This window comes from Sander vitreus, chromosome 5, assembly GCF_031162955.1.
Source record: "Sander vitreus isolate 19-12246 chromosome 5, sanVit1, whole genome shotgun sequence".
NCBI lineage: Eukaryota > Metazoa > Chordata > Actinopteri > Perciformes > Percidae > Sander > Sander vitreus.
Window position 1 is genome coordinate 2,232,832 of NC_135859.1, and position 20,229 is coordinate 2,253,060.

The 20,229-nt window shown below is 43.7% G+C and overlaps 1 protein-coding gene across 10 annotated transcripts in view; it reads left to right on the forward strand.

Moving 5' to 3' along the window:
- Positions 1-20,229, forward strand: part of fbrsl1 (fibrosin-like 1) — a 293,183-nt gene that overhangs the window by 187,759 nt on the left and 85,195 nt on the right. For 9 of the 10 annotated variants that reach the window (XM_078250014.1, XM_078250016.1, XM_078250008.1 and 6 more), the window contains one exon: positions 12,280-12,309. The exons of the other annotated variant lie outside the window; for it this stretch is intronic. In XM_078250014.1, the coding sequence (XP_078106140.1) occupies positions 12,280-12,309 (30 nt within the window). The remainder of the gene's footprint in view (positions 1-12,279; positions 12,310-20,229) is intronic. 10 annotated transcript variants of the gene reach the window in all.

The following is a 20,229-nucleotide window of genomic DNA, read 5'->3' on the forward strand; positions in this document are numbered from 1 at the left end:
TGAAATCAACTTCGAAGGACCCCCCTCCACACACACACACACACACACACACACACACCACACACACACACACACACACACAGTTTGTTTTTAAGGGGGGAGCTGCCAATAATTGTCCCATGTGAAAACGTCCAGAAGCTCTCACCATCTTTGAGAGGTGTGGGATGCTACCCTCAGGACTTTTCCTCTTAAGACACAAAGACCTGTTTGTCTTAGCTACATACGCATACGTGCTGGCTGCCTGTATATGCAGTGCTGTGCGTTTGGTTAATTAGGTTCAGGGCATGTATAGTGGCAGGTATAGGAGATGTGAAATAGATCCAATTACAAAGATTCCAGATGAGTGATTCCTTCAGCACCCCTGGGGACTGGACATTAAGTTTACCAGCATCTTCAAGGATCTGGTTCATTGGATTTTATCTGTGTTTTTTTTTTGTTTTTTTGTTTAATGTATTCAGTCTTGATGAGCCAGAGGCATGCAGGTCATTGAAGTTCCATTCCCGTCTTCGTTCCCTCACGGAACTTTTGACAGCGTGAAATGACAAACCGCCCCTGCACGCATCCCCCACGTCAAAAAGTAATGAGATTGTGCTGCTGGAAATATCACTACAAAGCATCAGGCCTGCACTCGGGTCTGACTGCACCTTCAAACAGCGCTGCCTGCCAGCTCGCCTGCCTCGCCTGCCTGCTGAAAAAGAAGCGAACAAAAACAATCAGAATCAGAGACAGAGAAACGGCAAGGGAAGCTCCCCGCGCTGAGACAAACGAACACGCCAGGGCCTTTCATCCTGAGAGTGATTAGCCATCCGAAACGTTTTAAACCCCAGCTTTGAGTGTGTTCCTCAAACGCAAGAGTTCCATTGAGGAGTGGTGTTGAGATGTTTCTCGCTGGGAAGCGCCAGTGATCTAGTCTCTAATTGTGGCGTCGCTGACAAGGCTGGTGTGGCTGGGAGCTTTTTAAGCGGGGCTTTTTGCTACGCCCTTGTTCCCTTCCTGTCAGATCCACCACCAAAGGCACCAGGGAACAAAAAGGCCCCTCAGATTCTGTTCTTACATCCATCTGCCTATTGCTTTGTGCATAAACACAGGCCTAATTTAACACACTAATATGCCCTGATGCTGGTCTAATGTGACCAAAACTACAATAGGTGCTGTAAAATGCAGTGCTTGTTTGCAGATATGTAATATTATCTAACGTAGTTTTCAGTCTGTGTAATTGCTGTCTTTACCTCTTTCATGTTCTTTCATATTCCATTGATCGAAGTCTCAGATTGGCAGTGGTGTTACCTCTCTTCTGCTGTATAGTGGGAACAAAGTCATGTTTAAGGTCTTTGAGCGGCGTTCAGTAGAGCTGGTAGGAGTTTTCGGAATTTGTCCCTGAAAACCTCGCGGATCCTCTACTGTTCCGAAGCCAGGCTGTCGAAGGTTTGAGGAATCGAAGAGAGGCAGTTTGAAGAATCAAAGAATCAGCGACAGTGGGTGGGAAAAAAAGGAAGGGGGTGGAGGGGTAGAGAAGAGAGGAAAGGAGTAAAACCCTAGCTCATAAAAATCTGTATTATAACAACATTAATTGATGCTGCTGAGTGCCATATGTGACGCCATATGGAAATGCTGCCCCAGAGGCCTGCTATAATAGACAGCCCGCAGCGGTGCACACAACTTGGCACATTTACAAACAAGGGACGTCCCATTAATATCAGCCACGCAGACCGAGCAGAAGACAGTGGGAGAGGGAGTGACAGGGTGTTGGAGGGAGGGAGGGGCAGCGGGGGAGGGGGTGAAAAAATAAAGAGAGGGAACCGAGTTACCTCATGTTTTGTTTGCCATCTTTAGTCCTCATGTTTTTACTATTTATCCACTCGCCTCACACAATCATTCCTACCAAATAAAGAGATTTACTCCATGTGCATATCAGTGTGCATTTAAAATCTCTGCTCCTCTACTCCCACGGTTCCTTAATTACAGTAATAAATGGCCCCTCCCTTCTCGGTTGATCAGACCGCCCTCTGTCCGCCCAACTGTCACACCCACCACAGATGCCCAGTGGTCCTTTCATTACACACACACACACACACACACACACACACTCTCTCTCACTTCAGCAGGTGAGGTGATTCATGGTACCTTGACAAAGGCGGCGTGAACGAGCTCTGTTTAACCTCTTGTGTGCCTAATCACAGGGCAGCTGTTATTTACTGCTGCTGTCCACAGTTTCCACTGCTTGGTTGCTCACAGTACTGTTCCCTCTCTGACACTGCATCATGTCTTTTGACACAGACTGTGTCCATGTGGGCATCGTGCAAGACATTTTTCGCAAAAAATGTCACTTTATGAGTTGTAAATTAAAAAATACTCTAATAATTATATATTAATATATATTAGGTTTATAGAATTGAATAATTTATATCTCGTAAGTAGTTTTGTGATCACAGATCAACAAATTCTTCAAAAATGACTTAGTTACCAACTACATGCAGCTAATGGTTATTTTCATCACTAAATAATCTGTTGATTATTTCTTTATTATGTCTTTAAATTGTCAGAAAAAATGTCCACCCCGTCTTTGAATTGCATTTTTTTTGGCCAACCAACCGCCCAAAACCAAAAGATGTTCAATTAACTAAGATATAACAGAAAGAAAAGCAGCACATCCTCGCAGGCTAGAAGTAAATAGAAGACATTGTGCTTGATAAATATGTATCAATAATTAAAACTAACTAATTGTTTCAACACTAGTGGAGTGTTAAAGCTGACAATACTAATCACAGAAGTGATGGCAGCGAGGTGGCTAGAATCAAGTGTGAACTCTTTGAAGTCGATGCTTTGATCCCGTGAAGATGTTCTCTCTCACATGATTTGATCATGATTTGGCATCATTAGCCTCTGGTGTGTGTCATGCACATGCATCGGCCCTCGCGCCCCCCCCCCCGTATACTCTGCATGTAGACGCATCCGTTTTGCGCGCTGCTCTTCCGACTCTTCTGACGTGCCCAGCGCAGGGAGGGAGAACGAGAGATCCTTACGAAACGAAGTTGTCAGCCATTCTGTTGAGTTTCATAGAATGTGAGGTGAAACAAGAATAGCGTACAGCTGTTTCCTCCCTGACACAGAGGGAGGCAGATGAAGAGCGTAAGAGGGAAGGAGGAAGAGTGAGAGCGGGAGAGAGAGAGCTCTCCGCGCTATGATGTGCACTGATGTAGCGGCAGCTCTAGGTCAAACGCTGCCAGTGTTTTTTGTTCATCTTCGTCTCGTCTCCCCAGTGCTCCTCTAAATTATTCACAGCCTGAAGATGTGCAATGTGGCTGCCTCCTCCCTTACTCTCTCCTACTCTCTCCTCTACATTGCTCTCTGTCTCTGTCTTTCTCTGTTTCCCATCCCTTCCTATGTCTCTCATGTGACTGCTTGAGTCGGAGGCAATGAACAGAAGTTTCTCCTTCGCAAGCTAAATCCCCCCATCCCATCCCACATCCACTCATCTACCATCAACCACCCACCTTTCATCACTGACTCCATCTATCACGCTCCTCCTTTCATCCCTGCTTGTCCCCTGCTTGCCTCTCCTGGCTGCCAGACTAGAGCCAGCCGCTTCTCTCTTTAAGGGGAAGGCTGCCAGCTGCTTGGTAGCTTCTGCATCTCTCCACCTCCCTCACTCTCTCTCATAATGTAGGGGTTGGGCTGACAGGGTGTCTTTTCACTCTGTTTCGGTTTCTTCTCTTATCTCTCCCAACTCTTTTAATGACTTTGTGATCATTTTATCTAGCCGAGTTGAGAGATAAACCCCAAGTGCGCACCAAATCCTCGGGCCAGTCGATGGCACTGATTAAAGATGTGCCCGTCAGTCCTTTCACCTTTAACAGACTGCCTGTCCTGTGAAGATGGAGGGAGCTGCTAGAAACCAAGGACATGGCGGGGCGAAGGCTAGGCAGTATGATGATATACACAATAAGACGATCAGAGTTTGTCATACTGTTTATACTGAGCTATCCATCCCTTTCTTTGTGGGTGAATAAGACTATTGGGAGCAATGTTGCAAATCAGCGAGCAGGCAAAGCATGTACCATGATTTGTCCTGTATTTAATTTACTGGATTCCCCTGCCTGCTCCATAAATTGAGTTTAGTATATTTAGTATGTCATAATATATATATATATATATATATATATAGATATATATATATATATATATATATATAGTATATATAGATGATATATAGATATATATGTATATATATCTATATATAGATATCTATATATATATAGATAGATATATATATATATATATATATATATATATAGATATAGATATATATAGATATATCTAGATATATATATATATATATCTAGATATATATATATATATGTATATATAACTATATATATAGATAGATAAAAGTCTGCCTGCCTCTATGGGAATTTAACATAGGGGTGTACTTACTTATGGCCCCTGTATTTTAAGGAAGAACATTTATTTATTTATGATACATTATTCATTCACAAACAAAATTTGTGTCCTTAAAGGTTGGATTTTTCCTCATTTTTTTAATTAAGGCATTAAGATCAATTTCCAAAAGACCATTTTTTTATTCCTCTTTTTATATATATATTGTAATATAAAATGAAAATTACAGTGATAGAAAGAGATTAAGATTGTATCCATATCGCCCACCCTAAGGTTGGGGCACAGCCAAACGCACATGCAGTACCTCTGTGTCTGAATATGTGGGTTTATAAACCGTCTGCTTTTGTAACAGATTATTATTGTCATGTTAACTAGGAAGTTGCAAGTATGGAATCCTGTTTGGACAGCAGGGGCTGGAGGATGAGGTGTGCACCTTGTGGCCACCTGACTGGAGAGCAGAGCGGAGAGAGCAGTTAAATCCAGTTCCAGCCGTTGCCACAGGACACTCATTTGTAATTCTGCACCCTGCCTACAATAACGTTTGATCATTGCAGAGGGGGGGACAGGAGGTACAAGGCGGGGGAAGGGAGCTGAAGCTTTCTCCCTCTCTCTCTTTTCGCTCCCCCTCCCCATACCCCCTGCCCGCCCTTTCGCAATTGCTGTCACCCAGTATGAATGCCCCCTCTGGCCCGATGACAAGTCTAGCGTGAAACGCTTGTCTGCCCCCCGAAATTAGCAGTAGAGCCCCCCGGCGGCACATGCTTCTCATGACCAGCACACAGTGGGCTGCCGCCAGATTCTTTTCATTATGGTGGCCAGCCAGCCCCCTGACTCTACCTCCTTCTGCCTCTTCCTCCATCTCACCCTCCCTCTCCCCCTCCTTCCCCCTGTGCGCCGGCCAGAGCTCAGTAAACAGCATCTGTAGTGCTCATCACATTACTGTCGTAGGGAGGAGAAGGAAGGAGGGAGCCAAGCTCTCTGTGGGTGTTGCTGTTATTTCTGTGTATCTAAGTGTCTTTGTGTGTGCATACAGTAAGTGATTTTGTGCGATAGTATATGCATGCATGTGTGTGTACATGTTTTTGTGTGTTAGCTTGACAGGATTAGTGAGAGAGAGAGAGACAGAGAGAGAGAGAGTAGTAGTAGCAGTACAGAGAGTGAGAAAGCGCAAGAGAGGGGGGGAGTAGCAGTACAGAGCGATGCCTGGAGGCTCAATCTGTTCCTCACTGAGCTACATCAGTGTTAGAGACGGCAGCTCGGGCCGCGGGGAAGCCTCCACTCGCTCCATCAAACTGTCAGGCAGCCAGCGGAGCTGCACAGGGAGACTCTCAGCTGCCCCCAGGGCCAGTTCAAGTCAACATCCCATTTCCTTGCCTCCCCGCCTAATTTCTCCTACGCCCCGACTTAAATTTCCAATGCCCTGTGTCTGCCGCTGCAGCTCAGCAGCTCCGGGCCCAGGGCCGCGTCAAAACACTGGGAGGTGCTGAGGGGTTGTACATGCGTGTGTGTGTGGGTTCACCTCTGAAGGCAAGATAGCGAGCTAGTTACAGCCACACGATCAGCAGAGACAAGAAGGAGCCAAAGGGAGCCTTATGAAAGACGAGGTGTGAAGAAAAAACATAAATCAGTGTGTGTTTTTTTTCTCATTCTCTCGTACCTACGTTCCCATTTTTCTTCCACGACTATATTCATAACACAGTTGTGTACTCCCTGTCCCTTCAGGTTTCTGGCAGTTTTCTTCTCTCTCTCTGAGCGGAATAAATGCTCCCTGTACCCTCATACATCTGCCATTACTGTCTGTTTCCCCCTCGCCAAACTACTCCAAGGATCACACCGACAGCCCAGTCGGCTCTGTCACTCCCCTGAGTGCTGAAAGCAAAGGTTGAGGGATTTCTTGTTGGAAAGGACAAGGCGGTCTTTTAATTTAGTGAAGAAGGGGGACAGCTCTTCAAGTGTACCCCCACCTCTATCACCATCAATCTGTCTGTGCGCCCCTCCCCGTCCTCCCCCCCGACCTCACCACGTACTTTGCATGGAAGTGAAACAGAGATCTGCCAGGTCTCCATGCTGTTTACATGGACTCTGGGTAATGTTAAAGTCTGCTTAGTTTGGCCCCCGGTCAGGACTATATCTTTCCTCACCCCGGCTTGATTTACATGGCCCCCGCTGACTCTCCCCTTAAGTGTGTCAGCTCTGAACCAGAGGCCTCTGTGTGTCTGGCTAATGCAAAGAGCATTTCTCTGAGCTTGTCTTCTTCAATCCCCTTCCACTCTTATTCTCCCTCTGTCCTCTTTCAATGGGCCTCTGTGAAAGGAGCTTTTGCTGAAGCCGTCTCTCTGTTTGCACAGCCAACTCCGAGGTCCCAAGCTCAAATATGGTTTTACGCGAGAGCCTGTCTAGGCCTCTCCTGCTGGTCGATATTATTTCTACCCGGCAGAGCTTTTTCTCTCAATCTCATTCCCTCTGGAGCCTACATCTTGACTAGGATCAATACTTTCCTAATCCAGAGCTCCTAGGCTGACCCAGGGTAATCAGCTGACTTCCCATGCTGCCTGCTGGGGAGGTTAAGGGTCAAATGGCTGTATAGATTTGATCCTGTGATCAAATCACTTTGCTAGGTGGTGCTTTCAGATACAGCTTGTCGGGTCAAGAGCAATCACTAGATTTTTTTCTCTGTTGTTGAGAGTTAAATGCAGTGGTGCTAGTAAGCCTTTTAAACCCTAATATTAATACACTGCTCAGGTTCCCCAAGCGTTTTTTTTTTTTATTTATAAAAATGTATTTATTATTTAATTTTTTATAAATAAGATGCACTGTAGCCATGAAACTTTAACCTTATCTGAATCGTAGTTCTTTCTTTTATGACTATTCTGATGTCATTACACACACACAAACACACACACACACACACACACACACACACACACACACACACACACACACACCACTTCCTCAACTTTGTAGTGACTAATGGCTTCCTAAGTTTGTTTCTGAGGTGGTGAAAAACATAAGAACATGCACCAAAACAACCTATTGATATAATATGAAAGCTGAGTTCAAGTAAGGCTTCACCCTTCGCCATGAGGCCAAAGAGATCTTCAGATATCCCGCTGATGCTTTAGGCCTAGCAGGAGGTCCCCCAGCGAACCCCAGGCTCTGTTTCTATGCCCCATCAGAGGGGCCACGGCGCCTACATCCCCACACCTCATCCCAGCATCCGCAGGAGGGAAATTGCGGAAGGAAATTGGTGTTGTTCCACCAGTATCCGACACTGCTTTGGTCCTCGACTATCTAAATGGACCATTACCCCCTCTGTGTGCGCTCACTCTAGGAGATCTGGGTTTGTCACTACTCTCTGCCGTACAATCAGGAGTATCTCAGTAAATGTCCCTAGAGAGATGTCTTCTAAATTGAAGCCACTTCTCTTGTCAGCATCAAGATGTCTACTTTTTTTTGCATTGTCACCAACAAGGGATCAAGTGCTGCTGCTGTCTCACTGTTCAATCACAGTCTGCGTGGCGCTTATTCATTTTTTTTTAAATGCATCATCATTTTGTGTCGCCTTATCAGCAACATAATTCATTTCTTCTCACTTATCAAGATTTTAATTTAGGACATTCAATCACTGGTACAAAGCAATGTAAATGTGTTTAGGAATCAAGATGTAGTAGCCACATCCCAAACTGATCAATTCAGTGTTAAAGTCATTGCAACGTTGTTTTGGAGAACACTTTGAAACTTGTTGTTGAAAAGTGTGAAAACAGCAGTCAGTTGTTTGTTCCGTTTCTCTGTAATTCTTACACTTACCATTACCATTTTATCTAACATACTCACAACATAGTCTGGTGGCGACATGTCTTACAATGACTTTGATAGACTACAGCCATGCAAGATTTAAAATTATAATATAAAAGCACAAACACTTGCATGTGCTCTCTTTTTTTGCTTTCATACATTTTATTTATTACTTTACTATTTTTGAGTAGGAACCGACAGTGACAGTGAAATGCCAGCAGCTCAGTAAACTTGTTTTGCCTATTGTTTTTCTTGCAGCAAGTGCAGGGTTGCGATCAGTATTCAGGCAGACAGTCTTTGACGCCATGCCAGCATTTGCTTCGCCGGGCAACTTCCTCCTCTGTTCTTCTCTCTATCTCTGAGGCAGGAATCATGGCAGACTGTCCTCCGAGTGTGACAACTAGAACTGTGTGATTAATTTGGCCAGTCGATTTAATGTGCTCCGGGATGCGCACCGCTTATTGTCTTCCCCCTGCACGTCTATCGGAATCTGCCAGAGAAAATGTCCAGGAGAATCGAGACATCCATCCCTCCCTTCCTCCCTCTCTCCCTGTTTTTCCCCACTTGCTCCTCTTTCCTTAGCCCTGCTTCATTTTAGGGCTGAGCTACACGGTTGTGGGGGCCAGCCCAGGTCGAGGCCTAGCTCCATCCAGGGCTGCTGGCGGAATAAATCTCCTGTCTCTGAAGTGTTGAAAGCTGTGTAAATGTCAAACGCATCCGTGTGATGTGCTGGCTGAGGGGAGGGAGGGTTGCAGAGGAGGTGGGATGCTGGGAGGGAGGGTTGTGGATGAGCTATCCACTGAAGCTTAAGTCCCCTGTTACCCTTCGTAGCAGGCGGTTGCCAGGTGCAGATGTTGCTGCTTGCTCCCTGCCTCTGAAGAGCAAGCCAGTTGGTTTTATTTTTTTTGGTTTGTTTGGTTTGTGAACATCTATGAGAGACACAAACCACCAGGGGCTTGGCTCCTGTCAGGCAGCTTAGTGAGCTGCATATATCTCAGTTTTTAACAATGTCCCCTCTGACCACCAGACGTGCCGTTACGGGAGGTTTCAGTTTGGGGTTGTGGCTTTGCATTATAACCATTTGGTTTTCTTGTATAGGCTTGCTAAAAATATTTTACCCAGTGTAGATATTAAAAATAGCATAGGGTGCTAAATGATGTGGTCCTCTTCTCCGACCCATGCACTCACAAACAGGAGCCAGTCTTTTACTTTCATAGGTCTGTTGTATTGTTTTCTTTGACTCGACTGAGTGTAATAGCCCAACAGGGCAATTACATAAAATACTGACAAAAACTGCTCTAACACTACTTCCATCCGTCCAACCCCTCATCTCTATAGCATCACCCCCCTGCCTGTTCTTACTGTTGTTTTGCTCCCCCTTCCCACCTGCTTCTCTGTCTCCTGCTGTGCTCGTGTCTCTCTCTGTCTGAGCCCTAGCTAGTATAGTCCTCTTTATGCTCTGCTGCAGCGCATGCTTCTTGTAAAAGGATAAGCACCATGCTGTGACTCTTTGATATTATTTTTCCTCCTCGCCAACTCCAGCCTTTTGAGGCCTCATCTCTAGTGTCATGGCTACTGCTGCAACAACAAGTCCAAGCATGCACCCAGGGAATAGACACAGCCAGTTTTTCATCTCCCATCACTTAGGGTTTAAACTCGTCCCCAGTGTTAGAGAAGAACACCGCTGTGAGACAGAAGTCATCTGTTCAGCTGCATGCGAAGAATACATCATGCACCGGTTTCCTGGGGGTAGGGCCAAGAGATTGGATCAATTTTCCTTTTTATTCTAATACGTAGATGGATCAAATGGAGAGAAACATTGTTTTGAATGTAATTCCTTGGTGAGCAAATGGGCGGTTATTATAGGTTGTGATGTGCCCCTAACAAGCAGTATAGAAATGGCTGACAATTAATCTGTCCAGAATCCAGAGTCTGAATGGTGAATTGATTGACAAGAAGCCTAAGCCACTTTCTCCTCTTAACGCCCTGCACTCTGTAATAATGAAGGTCTTTAGACAAGCAGAAGCCCAGAAATTAGGGTTTGCAAACATTCCCCAAGAGAAAAGAGGACATAGAAATGTGGCCAATATTTAACATTTTCAAGTCCCAGTACGTGTGGGAATGCACTTATAGGTTAATACTAAAGTTGTATTTTCTCATTTTATTCAAAGTGGTCATTACCTATTTTTTAGAGCAAGTTATCAAGATAACTTTTAAATATGTAACAAAGAAAACACACGATCATATTTTTGTATTGCATTTATTCTATTTATCTGATTTAAATAACCCCACTTTTAACCATATTTACACAAGCACAATACAATTGTCAGGCCATTCTTGTATTTTCTCAGGGACATTTTGTGCATTATTGTGCGGCACCCTTTCTTTGCTTTCACAAGTATTTTCTTTTCGCTCGCTGACAGGCTCTAGAATCATAAAAAGCAATCCCTTCCCAAAGTAGAAAGCCTCATATCAAACGTATCATTTTACTGTATTTATCCTCCAACAGGTGCATGTTCTTGCTCTATTTGTTGTGTAGGAATGCTTCAGTGTGAACAATAGGAGCTCAGGCATTTCTTGACGTTGTTATTCTGCAGATAGAGATGCAAACACAACAATAAACCCTCCTAAGGGGTTGAGCCACAGTGTTTTTCACTTAAAGCTTTCTGCCAGCAAAGACTCCTGCTGTATCCTTTGTCTTTCCAGAGTAGGATGAATCATGGGGCATGGGAGCATCCCCCCCTCCCACTCCACTTTCCTCTCCTGAGTGATCTTGGCCACTGAGCCTTTGCACTGATTACTCTCGTTACTTAATTATACATTTGGACCCACCGCACTCGCAACAAAGGGCCGCTTTGCCTCCATTGACCCAGCTCCCTCCTCATTGTGCCTGGCTCTGAAAGGGAGTCAAACAAAATAAAGAGGCTCCACTTAAATATGTTGCCACAGGGACTTAATTGACAGATTGAAGGCGGTTTTTCAGTGGGGGCCCTCTCCCTCTCTATGTGGCTCTGCTCCTCATGCATCCTGCTGTGAGGTCCAGTGGGACTGGCCTGCAGCGCGACCACTCTTGTTTCCACAACTTCACTGTCTATTGTCTTGGGGGAGAGAGAGTTACCGGCCAAGAGCATTTAGCGACCAATGAATGTGAGAAACGGAAGCAAGGACCACAGACAGGATGCCGTGTGTGTGTGTGTGTGTGTGTGTGTGTGTGTGTGTGTGTGTGTGTGTGTGCGCGCGTGTGTATATAAAGGAACTACATATCAAGCAGACATGATTATTTTCTTATAATACTTTTACTTCACACATTCTTGCATACAATTTTTAATATTAGAATTTAATAACGTTTTGCTAAAACGATTTCTCTGCCTGTGAACATAGCAGTATTCTCCTCATCTGTTGTCAGTAACAAGGACCTTTTTTCCCCTTTTTCTTGTTGTTTTGAAGGCTGCATCTCTTCTCAAAATATTTGAGTCTGATCACTTTGAATTTGAATGGTGTGACTTGTGGAGCGTTGAAGAAAAACCCACTTCACTTTTTGGCTGAATAGAAGGTGATTTGGCCTTTGGCCGGACTAGACCAGGCATATTTCAGAGTACAACCTCTCTTGTTAGTTCATTCCTTTATCCCTGTGGAAGTCTGACCTAACAATTAAAGACTGGTGTGACACTAGGCAGATTTGAAATACCACACTTAATAGGCAATGTGTTTGAGTATTCAGGGAGCCTAAGCTAAAAGGCTAAATTAGGGCTAAACAAGATGCAGCTTAATGCAAAGTCATTGAACAGGCTCTTCGTAATAGAACCCAGTGTTTAGTATTATTCGCTTTTCATCTTTTGTAAATTTACAGCATTGAATTTGCAACAAAAACACCAGAATGGCGTTCTGTGCCGCTTTTGAAACGTGAAAAACTCTCTTAGACTACCGCACTCTCCTTTCCCTCTTCATCCTCTGCCGTTTGCACTGAAAGCTGTCAGTGAATGAGAGGTTGCACACAAAATAACATCTGCACTGATTATGGGCTACTGGGGGGAGCCAAATGAATAATTCCTTATATTTCCTGTGTCTGTCTCCTTTCTGTTACAGTGTGACAGCGAGAGTGACGTTGACGACAAGGTAAGACTGCTTTTTCCTGTGTTTATTCACCCGCCACATGAAGTGGCTGAGAGTTGTGAATAACAAATTTGAGCTCTCAGCTAAAGAAGGGAACCAGTCAAAGTGTGTTGTTGGTGAGAGAAGATGAGGGGTAAAAGACACTCTGCCAAGCCCAACACTGTTGATCATTTATGTCTGGCAGAGCAAGAAAGGGACAAGGAAAATGCACAACAGGAAGAAGCTGATTTTTTCGTGTTAGTTTTCTGTTTCGAATATCCTAAATATGCCTTTTAGCCTAGATCATAGGGTATGCTACCTACTTACTTTGGTATTCTTTTTGCATGGCACATAGCCCCTCTGTCTGCTTGTTTCTTTAATATACTAGATAGTAATATCATAGCTCCACTTTTTGCTGTTTACATAATCATGTAATACATTTGACAGCAACGAGTTATGTGCCAGGCACAGAAATGCATTACCGTTTTTTCTCGCAAATGTTGGTAAAATTTTGGAAACGGAGAGGATTGTTAAGAGGTAAACAAAGGTGCCTCTGTTCCTTAACGTAATCAAAGATGACAACCATAAATGAAAGCTGCTCGCTTGCGCAGCTTCCATTTTTGCTTGTGTGTAGTAATTGTGAATCATCTTATGAGACAGTGAGTCTTTGAGGTTAACATTTCTTTAAAAGTTAGTAGTACTTACAGTGGCTAAATCTAAATTTAATCTTCATTTTCCTTTCAAAAGTCTCAAATGTAATCATGGAAAGCCAAGACTGGGGCTCACCCTATCAGCAACTTGGTGTGCTTGAAAATAATTGCATATTATTTTAGCAGCGATGTCATCAAGTTTTAACCATTTGACAATTTGACAGATGTAGTCTATCAGTTTCACTTCTGTGTATTTGTTTATCCAGCCTTGGAGGGGGTTGTCTGATGGCAGCCACCTGGTTACAAGATGAAACGCCTTTGGGGAACCTCACACATTCTAATTCCTCCACAGTTTAGCAATTACTTCCTGGTAAATGAATGAGATAGCATGCCTAATCTCCTGTAAGCTTAGCTCCCAGTTCTGTGGAAATGTCTGCAGCTCTCCCTATAAATAATACATTGATAGTAGGCCCAATTTGCATTAACTGTAGCCTGGCAAGTCAATAGGCTTTTATCTCTTCATTGAAGCGAGAAGGAACCGAGGGCGCTAGCTAGTTGACACGACAGAGAGACGTAGCAGGCCTGTCAGTCTCCATACGGCTCCCTGGCATCACTGTGTATGTGTGTGTCAGAGTGTTTTCTTTTCAGGGTTTTGTTTTCCTTCCAGTTACTCGACACTTGTAACAGTTCTATGTAGTGTCACAGGTTTTGACATTTAATATATAAAAGTTTGATACTACGATACAAAACAACACTACTATAAGAAAGAGAAGACAAAGAAAACAAGCCTTGCTGAGGCGGTTTTATAGAAACTCAGTGTTGCTATGTTGTTGGTTTGGTGTCAGCCGCTGTCTGTTTCGAAAACTGCTCCATATTTGGCGTTTGGCACCAGCTATGTGAGCCAGTTTAGGTGGACTTGGATACAGTTCAAGACATGGTGGACTATTAGACAGTGCTGCCAAGCTTTCACCCTTCTGATTGTTGAATTTTGTTCCAATTACTACACAGTCCACTGTCAAGAGCCAAACTGCAGCTTCGCCTGTTCAGGCTTTACTTGTCATCGGTATGCCATACCGATACCATAAGTGGTATTTCAGCCTGCCAACCATTACTGGTTCACAAAAATCGATTGCTGAATGCAATCAATGAAAGAGACTGTCATTTTACTACTGTCACTTTTACAAGTATGAAACATACTCAATGGACTGTATGTGACAACAACAAATATGATACCTAAACCATTAATGTGAATCCAATGGGCAGGAAAGCAATACTGTAAATGTAAACATACAATCGTTGGCAAGAACGTTGTTCCGTTATCTTGGCTTTAATATGTGAAACTCTTGATTCTCACTCCTAGATCCTTTTCTCTTCAAGCCTTCGTCTCAGTTCTTAGTTTTCATTCTCACTTCAAAAGTTCTATCTCTTGGCGTTGAGCCTTTTTTTGGCGTGGGGGTTGACTTGTTGCTTAAAGGAGAGGTACACATGTTTCTGATCTCATCTTAAAACAATGCTGACATGCCCATATTTACATTAAACCATTACAAGAACCAAAAAACTCTATCACACTATCGTTTTTAGGGAAATGTGAACCTATCCTTCGAAGGCAACTTAAGAATGAACAAGACAGGTCTGTAACAGATCTCAAACTTGTTTTTGTGATATTTGTAACATTACTGACATAGAAAAGGAATATATACCTAAATATTCTCCCAAATTGATTCTAGCTAACATGGGATGGAACAGCGACATTGAAACTCAACAACTGTTTATACATACAGTACATGGACAATGAGTGTAATATTTGAGCAGAATTTCCTATCTTCAAACTTCTTTTAAACTACATTGTGTTATGTTAAGCAAGACCAACCCTTTCATTACAAAGAGTAATAAGAACATGTGTCACGCTCAACATAGCAACCCATCAACATAGTCGCACGCCCCATTTGAAAGCTTAACATCTGAGTAAGAGGCCTAAAGGTGAGTATTGATATTGTATAGTGTTCTGACGATGGTAATGTTCCATTCTCAGGAGCCAGAGGTATTGAACAATGAAAAGCTTTCATCTGTGGCCAACAGGAAATGAACGACAGCGTGTTTCCATGACAGGTTTTACTGTTATGGAATCTTTGAAAATACACTGTTGATGTACGTACATGTATTTGCCAAGAGTGCAAGAAGAAAAGAACATCTGGATAAAGGCTACAGCAGTGCAGACCTTTTCATTTCTCAGAAACACATATTATCATAATCAAGTTGATGAGAGTTGTGAATCATCTGTAGCAAATTGCTGAGGAAAGAAGAAGACTGGGCGGGGGTTACTTTGACAGGCCATCACAAAAAGCAGCTATAAAAAAAGTGATGGTGTAAAAATTGGGTTCCATGAGGAGAAAGACAAACACTGTCATTTGTAATTGCCTGCACTCAAGAAAACTCAACAGCGATAATTTTCTGCAACGTTTTGCTGAAACAGGTGCCAGCTCCTCCCGTATCTTTCCAATGAAAACAAAGACTCCTTTCACATCAGATTACCAGCCACCTGAACACCCACATTGTCAGGATTTCACAGATTAACTTAATTAGAATATTGCTTCCAGGTGTGCCCCTGGGGCGCAATCAGTTACACTTTATTTGAATAAAACTGACGAGTTGCTGTTACAGTAAAGTCAGTTTAGATTGGTGCACCTTGTGAAGCTCGCTTTTATCAAAGCAATGCTTGAGAGTGCAAGCAGTGATGTGTTTCCTACAACGTGTCAGACTTGAATTCTTCTGAGATTGCCAGGTCACCCCCAGTTCAACACGAGGCTGCTGTGAGGGGGGATCTTTATGTAGATTGGCCCAGCCTCGAAGAAACAAGCAATCACAATCTGGGTGATGTTTTCTCATCACCGGCATTTCTTCTTGGAAGGCCCGTCATCTGATGGCCGAGATTACATGTTTGACAATCAGAAGTATTCAGTGTTCGTTTTAAAAAACAGCCCTGACCTTGAATTGCCTCCCTTATGTCTGCACCCTGGGGGGAAACCCCGCATAATTAAGGTTTCCTTATGGAGAATTAACAGTCTTTACTGTTATTGGGCATAGCCATGCTTAATCAGATGCTCATAATGGAACTAACCACATGTTGGGTAAATCGCTTGGCGATACAGGGACTAAAGTGTTTTCAAGTCTGTTTGAGGCCATGCTATGGAACTGGGAACGTCATTCATTCTTTTTTCTTGATCCCAAATACTTTGAGCCACTTAATGTCTCTGTGTGACTGATTAAAATGTACTTACATGCCCCGGAGCACGTGTTAGCTGTTGAGTGCTTCACAAAAAAATGCATTGAATGAATGGTTGTTTGTGTAATGGTGACATCTGTGATAACAAGACGTCACGAGGACAGTGTTTGGTATACATTTGAATGAGATGTGTTATTCAACATACATCCTCACTGGGGTTAGCGTAATAATTTATCCTTTGTGAGGAAATGTTTCAATGTGGCTCGGGAAAGAGAAGTTTGGGGTCCCCTGCTGGAGCTGCTGCCCCCGCGACCGACGATCGACGATGGATGGAGGAAACGTTTCAGTAGTTCATTGTTTCTTGTTTTTGGTTTATTACTATTTTATTGCTGTAACATACTTACAGTCTGGTACCATGGTTACATCAATCGGTTTTAACTTGCCTCGTTTTGTTTCACAAGAACTTGTTAAGACTTTTCCCACATTTTCAACACATATCCCAATCCGTGTCCTAACACCACGTCTGCTACAAATGTTGAAAACCTGTTCCAACCCCTCCCTGCTGCACCTGTAATCTATCAGCCAGCCAATCCTGTCAACCTCTGACATGTCTGAGCTACTCCAAGTCAAGACGGTCATTTTCTTTCATTGGAGAGGCAGAGAATGAAATAGAGCGGGATTTATCCCTTCTCCGTTAGTTCATGCACTCTCCTGAAGTGTCATCCTATCTCCATTAGGCTCCACTTTTCAATCCTCACTGGCTCCTCCAATTTCCTCTGTATTCCTTCTCCTGTGCAAATAATGCAGTGGCTGTCTGTCTGTGTGCGAAACGTTAGCAAGAGCCGCTTGTATTCTCGGCAGCCCTTAACACAGCGGCCTCGTGTCAGGCGTGTTACCACCACCAACGCCGCAATCACCATAGCCACAGCGGAGGACACCCAGGTCGGCTAATTCTATTTGGTCGTATTTGCTGAGCAGTCACTCAGCAGGAAGTGTATCTGTCTCCGGGGGAGTCTCCAAGGACCATTACCACATCCTGTCTATGAGCTCTTTCATGGCTCCGTTGTACTCATGTGCCCGGGCAGCACACAGGCTCTGATTGACACATTAATTCCTTCTCCACCCCCTTATCTTCCTGCTGTGTGCAGAATGAATGCCATATCACTGCGTCAGAGCGTCTCTACCGGCTTATCAATAATGGCTCGTCAGCTAGTGGTATCCTCCCAGCTGATGTATTTTTTTTGGTGGGGGGGGGGTACGCTCTGTGAAGTTAGCAGTGCTCCCGCAGCGGAAAGCAAGCAGGCTGTGGGGATTTCTAACATATCGTTAACACCACCACTACCTTCACCTATTTATTTTTTCTTTAAATCTCATTCCATTGTTAATTTCGTTGACGAAGACTATGACGAAAAATATTCGTCAACGAACCTTTTTCACAGACGAAAACTAAATAAAAAGTCATATATGATGACGAAGACTGTGATGAATTATAACAGACACTTTAGTCAACAAATAAAAATGAGACGAAAATGTTAGGGAGGGACGAATGGAGAAGAGATCCAGTCAGAACCGGTCTTTGTTGTGGGACAAGTTGGGAAGAGATCCAATCAGAGTGAATCTTTGAGGGTAGGTTGATTCATGCGAAGCAGCAGAGTCATTTTAAAAAGCCGCGGCACATGCAGACGCAACAGCTAAACAAACGCAGCAGCAGGTACACAGGAGGACCAGGACGCTTTCACAACAGTTAGGTTGTTGACATTATACTTAGTTGTGTTTAGTTGCACAGTCTTAGTTACACAGCTCTGGCTGATTTCAGTTGACTTCGCTCGTTAGCAACACGCTAACGTTCTGCAGTGCACCCGGTCCGAGGGCAATGACACGTCTCATGAACAACAGAAATGTCAGAGCTAGGTCTAGGACGAACCGGTAAATCTGTGTCTATATTGCATATTCAAACCTTAATACCATAACAGACTGAAGGATACTTCCAATGACCAAACATTCTGGAGAAACATTTAGTCAACTAAGTCCACTGTAGATTTAGTCGACTAAAATCTGTTAATATTTGGTCGACTAAAACTAGACTAAGACTAAAAGATTTCAGATGACTAAAATAAGACTAAAACTAAATGGTGTGTTATTCAAAAGACTGAGACTAAATCAGAATTTGCTGTCAAAATTAACACTGTCTCATTCCCCCCCGCCCCCTTGTATTTTTTTTCTCTTTTATTTACTGCCTGCTCTCTATATGTCATTAACAGCGTTGTCAGTTTTTTTCCTCTTCCCCTCTGTCGCCATCTTGGAAAAGCAATAGTAATATATATTCATGTAGGTATGTTACCCCCCTCGTACATACCCCTCCCCAACCCCCCCTACTTTGCAAGATCCCGATTGGTCTCCGAGAGTCATCATATTCAATAACAAACAGGCCACCCACCAGGCCGCTGACAACCTTAACGTTTTTTTACGAACGGGGGAAAATGGACCGGCTTAATGTTTCGACACAAGTGATCATCCGTCCTCATCTCTTTAATGAAATTAGATTAAGTGCACCTGGGAAAGAGCTGAGAAAGCAGAATGCCTCGCCACCTCCTTTAATCTAAAAGCAATTTGCCAGTAATATTCCTTTCCCCCCCCAGCTTGGGATTTGCCGGCCCTGATTCAAAATGGAGGAGGAACGAGATGAGACCAGAGCTGACTGGTTGCGTTCAGCTCCCCACAGGCACTGTGAAATTAGAACTGACACCGGCAACACAGGCCTTAATATGGAGATGTCATTTTTCTTCTCTTGCTTTTGTCTTTCTCCCTCCCTCCCTCCCTCCCTTACTCTCCTTCCTTTTTCTCTTTCTCAGTTCCTTCCTCCATTCACTACGGTTTTCACTTTGTGACTAAGCCTGATAGTGAAACAGTACAGAAAACTTTTAAGATTAAGCATCCCCCCCCAACCCAACCCAACCCAACACCCCACCCCTGATTTCAGTAATGCCTCTGGTAAATATAAGGTTCATATTAGAGTTATGTCATAAACCTTTTAGATGATGACTTCTAGCTTTGCAGATTGGCCAGAAATAAAAGACAGCTCCTCACATCAAGCTATTACAATGAAACTGGAAACATTTATCACTTTAATTTATATTGAGCAATATACATGATTCGGTCAGCTCCGAATCATGTGCGCTCTGCAGTCTAATGTTTTTTTCTTCTCTTTTTGTGGTTGTCAAGAGATACATCTGTTGTGCATTTAGTGCACAAGTACGCGGTGATCAGGGAGCACATTTGGATTTGTCTCTGAAGTGAAGGAGGACGCCTTTAGTCTTAGCAGGATGTGATGTGTGTTTGTGTACAAGCTTGAAGGGAAGTGAGTGAAAGGGCACGCTCAGCGGTGAAACTCAAAGCCCCAGTGCATGTTGGGAGGAAAAGGCGTGATGACAGAAAAAAAAAAAGCTTCTGCAGGGCCAGCCAGCAGACACAGCCAACTGACATCAGCAAAGACCGCTTGTCACTAGCGATGCGTGTCATACAGCAACACGGGGACAGTCAACATGGCCGTGGCGTCATTGATGTGGCACCCAATAGCCTGGTCCACATTCTTTCTTAAAGGTTAGCACTGATGTTGGCACTGCAGATGAAAATAGAAAGGTTGTGGCAAGAAAAAACCACGCCAACCACTCAGAGCAGGGGAGGTGTGAAAACCTAACATGGCTTCAAGACTGCAATCTTCTTTCACTTGCTGCCTGCTCTCAGGGAAGCTGTTTGTGTTGGTAGAGAGTGTTAATCGAACAAATAGCCGTCCCTATTAAAATCATAACACGCACCCTGTCCTCTGTCTTTGAAAAGACCAGCGCTCTGCTAACGCTTTCACCACTCAGCCACGTTCAACAGTTGTGATCATTGTCATTGAGGGACCTTTTTGTTGCCTCGATGAACACCATGTGTTTTTTCCCTCCACCTCAACCAGATCCATTTTTAGTGGTGGTTTTCCTCAAAAAAACTATTTTTCCCACCTGAGAGCCCCAGTTCTGTAATAGGACGGCCAGGTGAAATGCTCGATTGCACAATTTTCTGCTACAG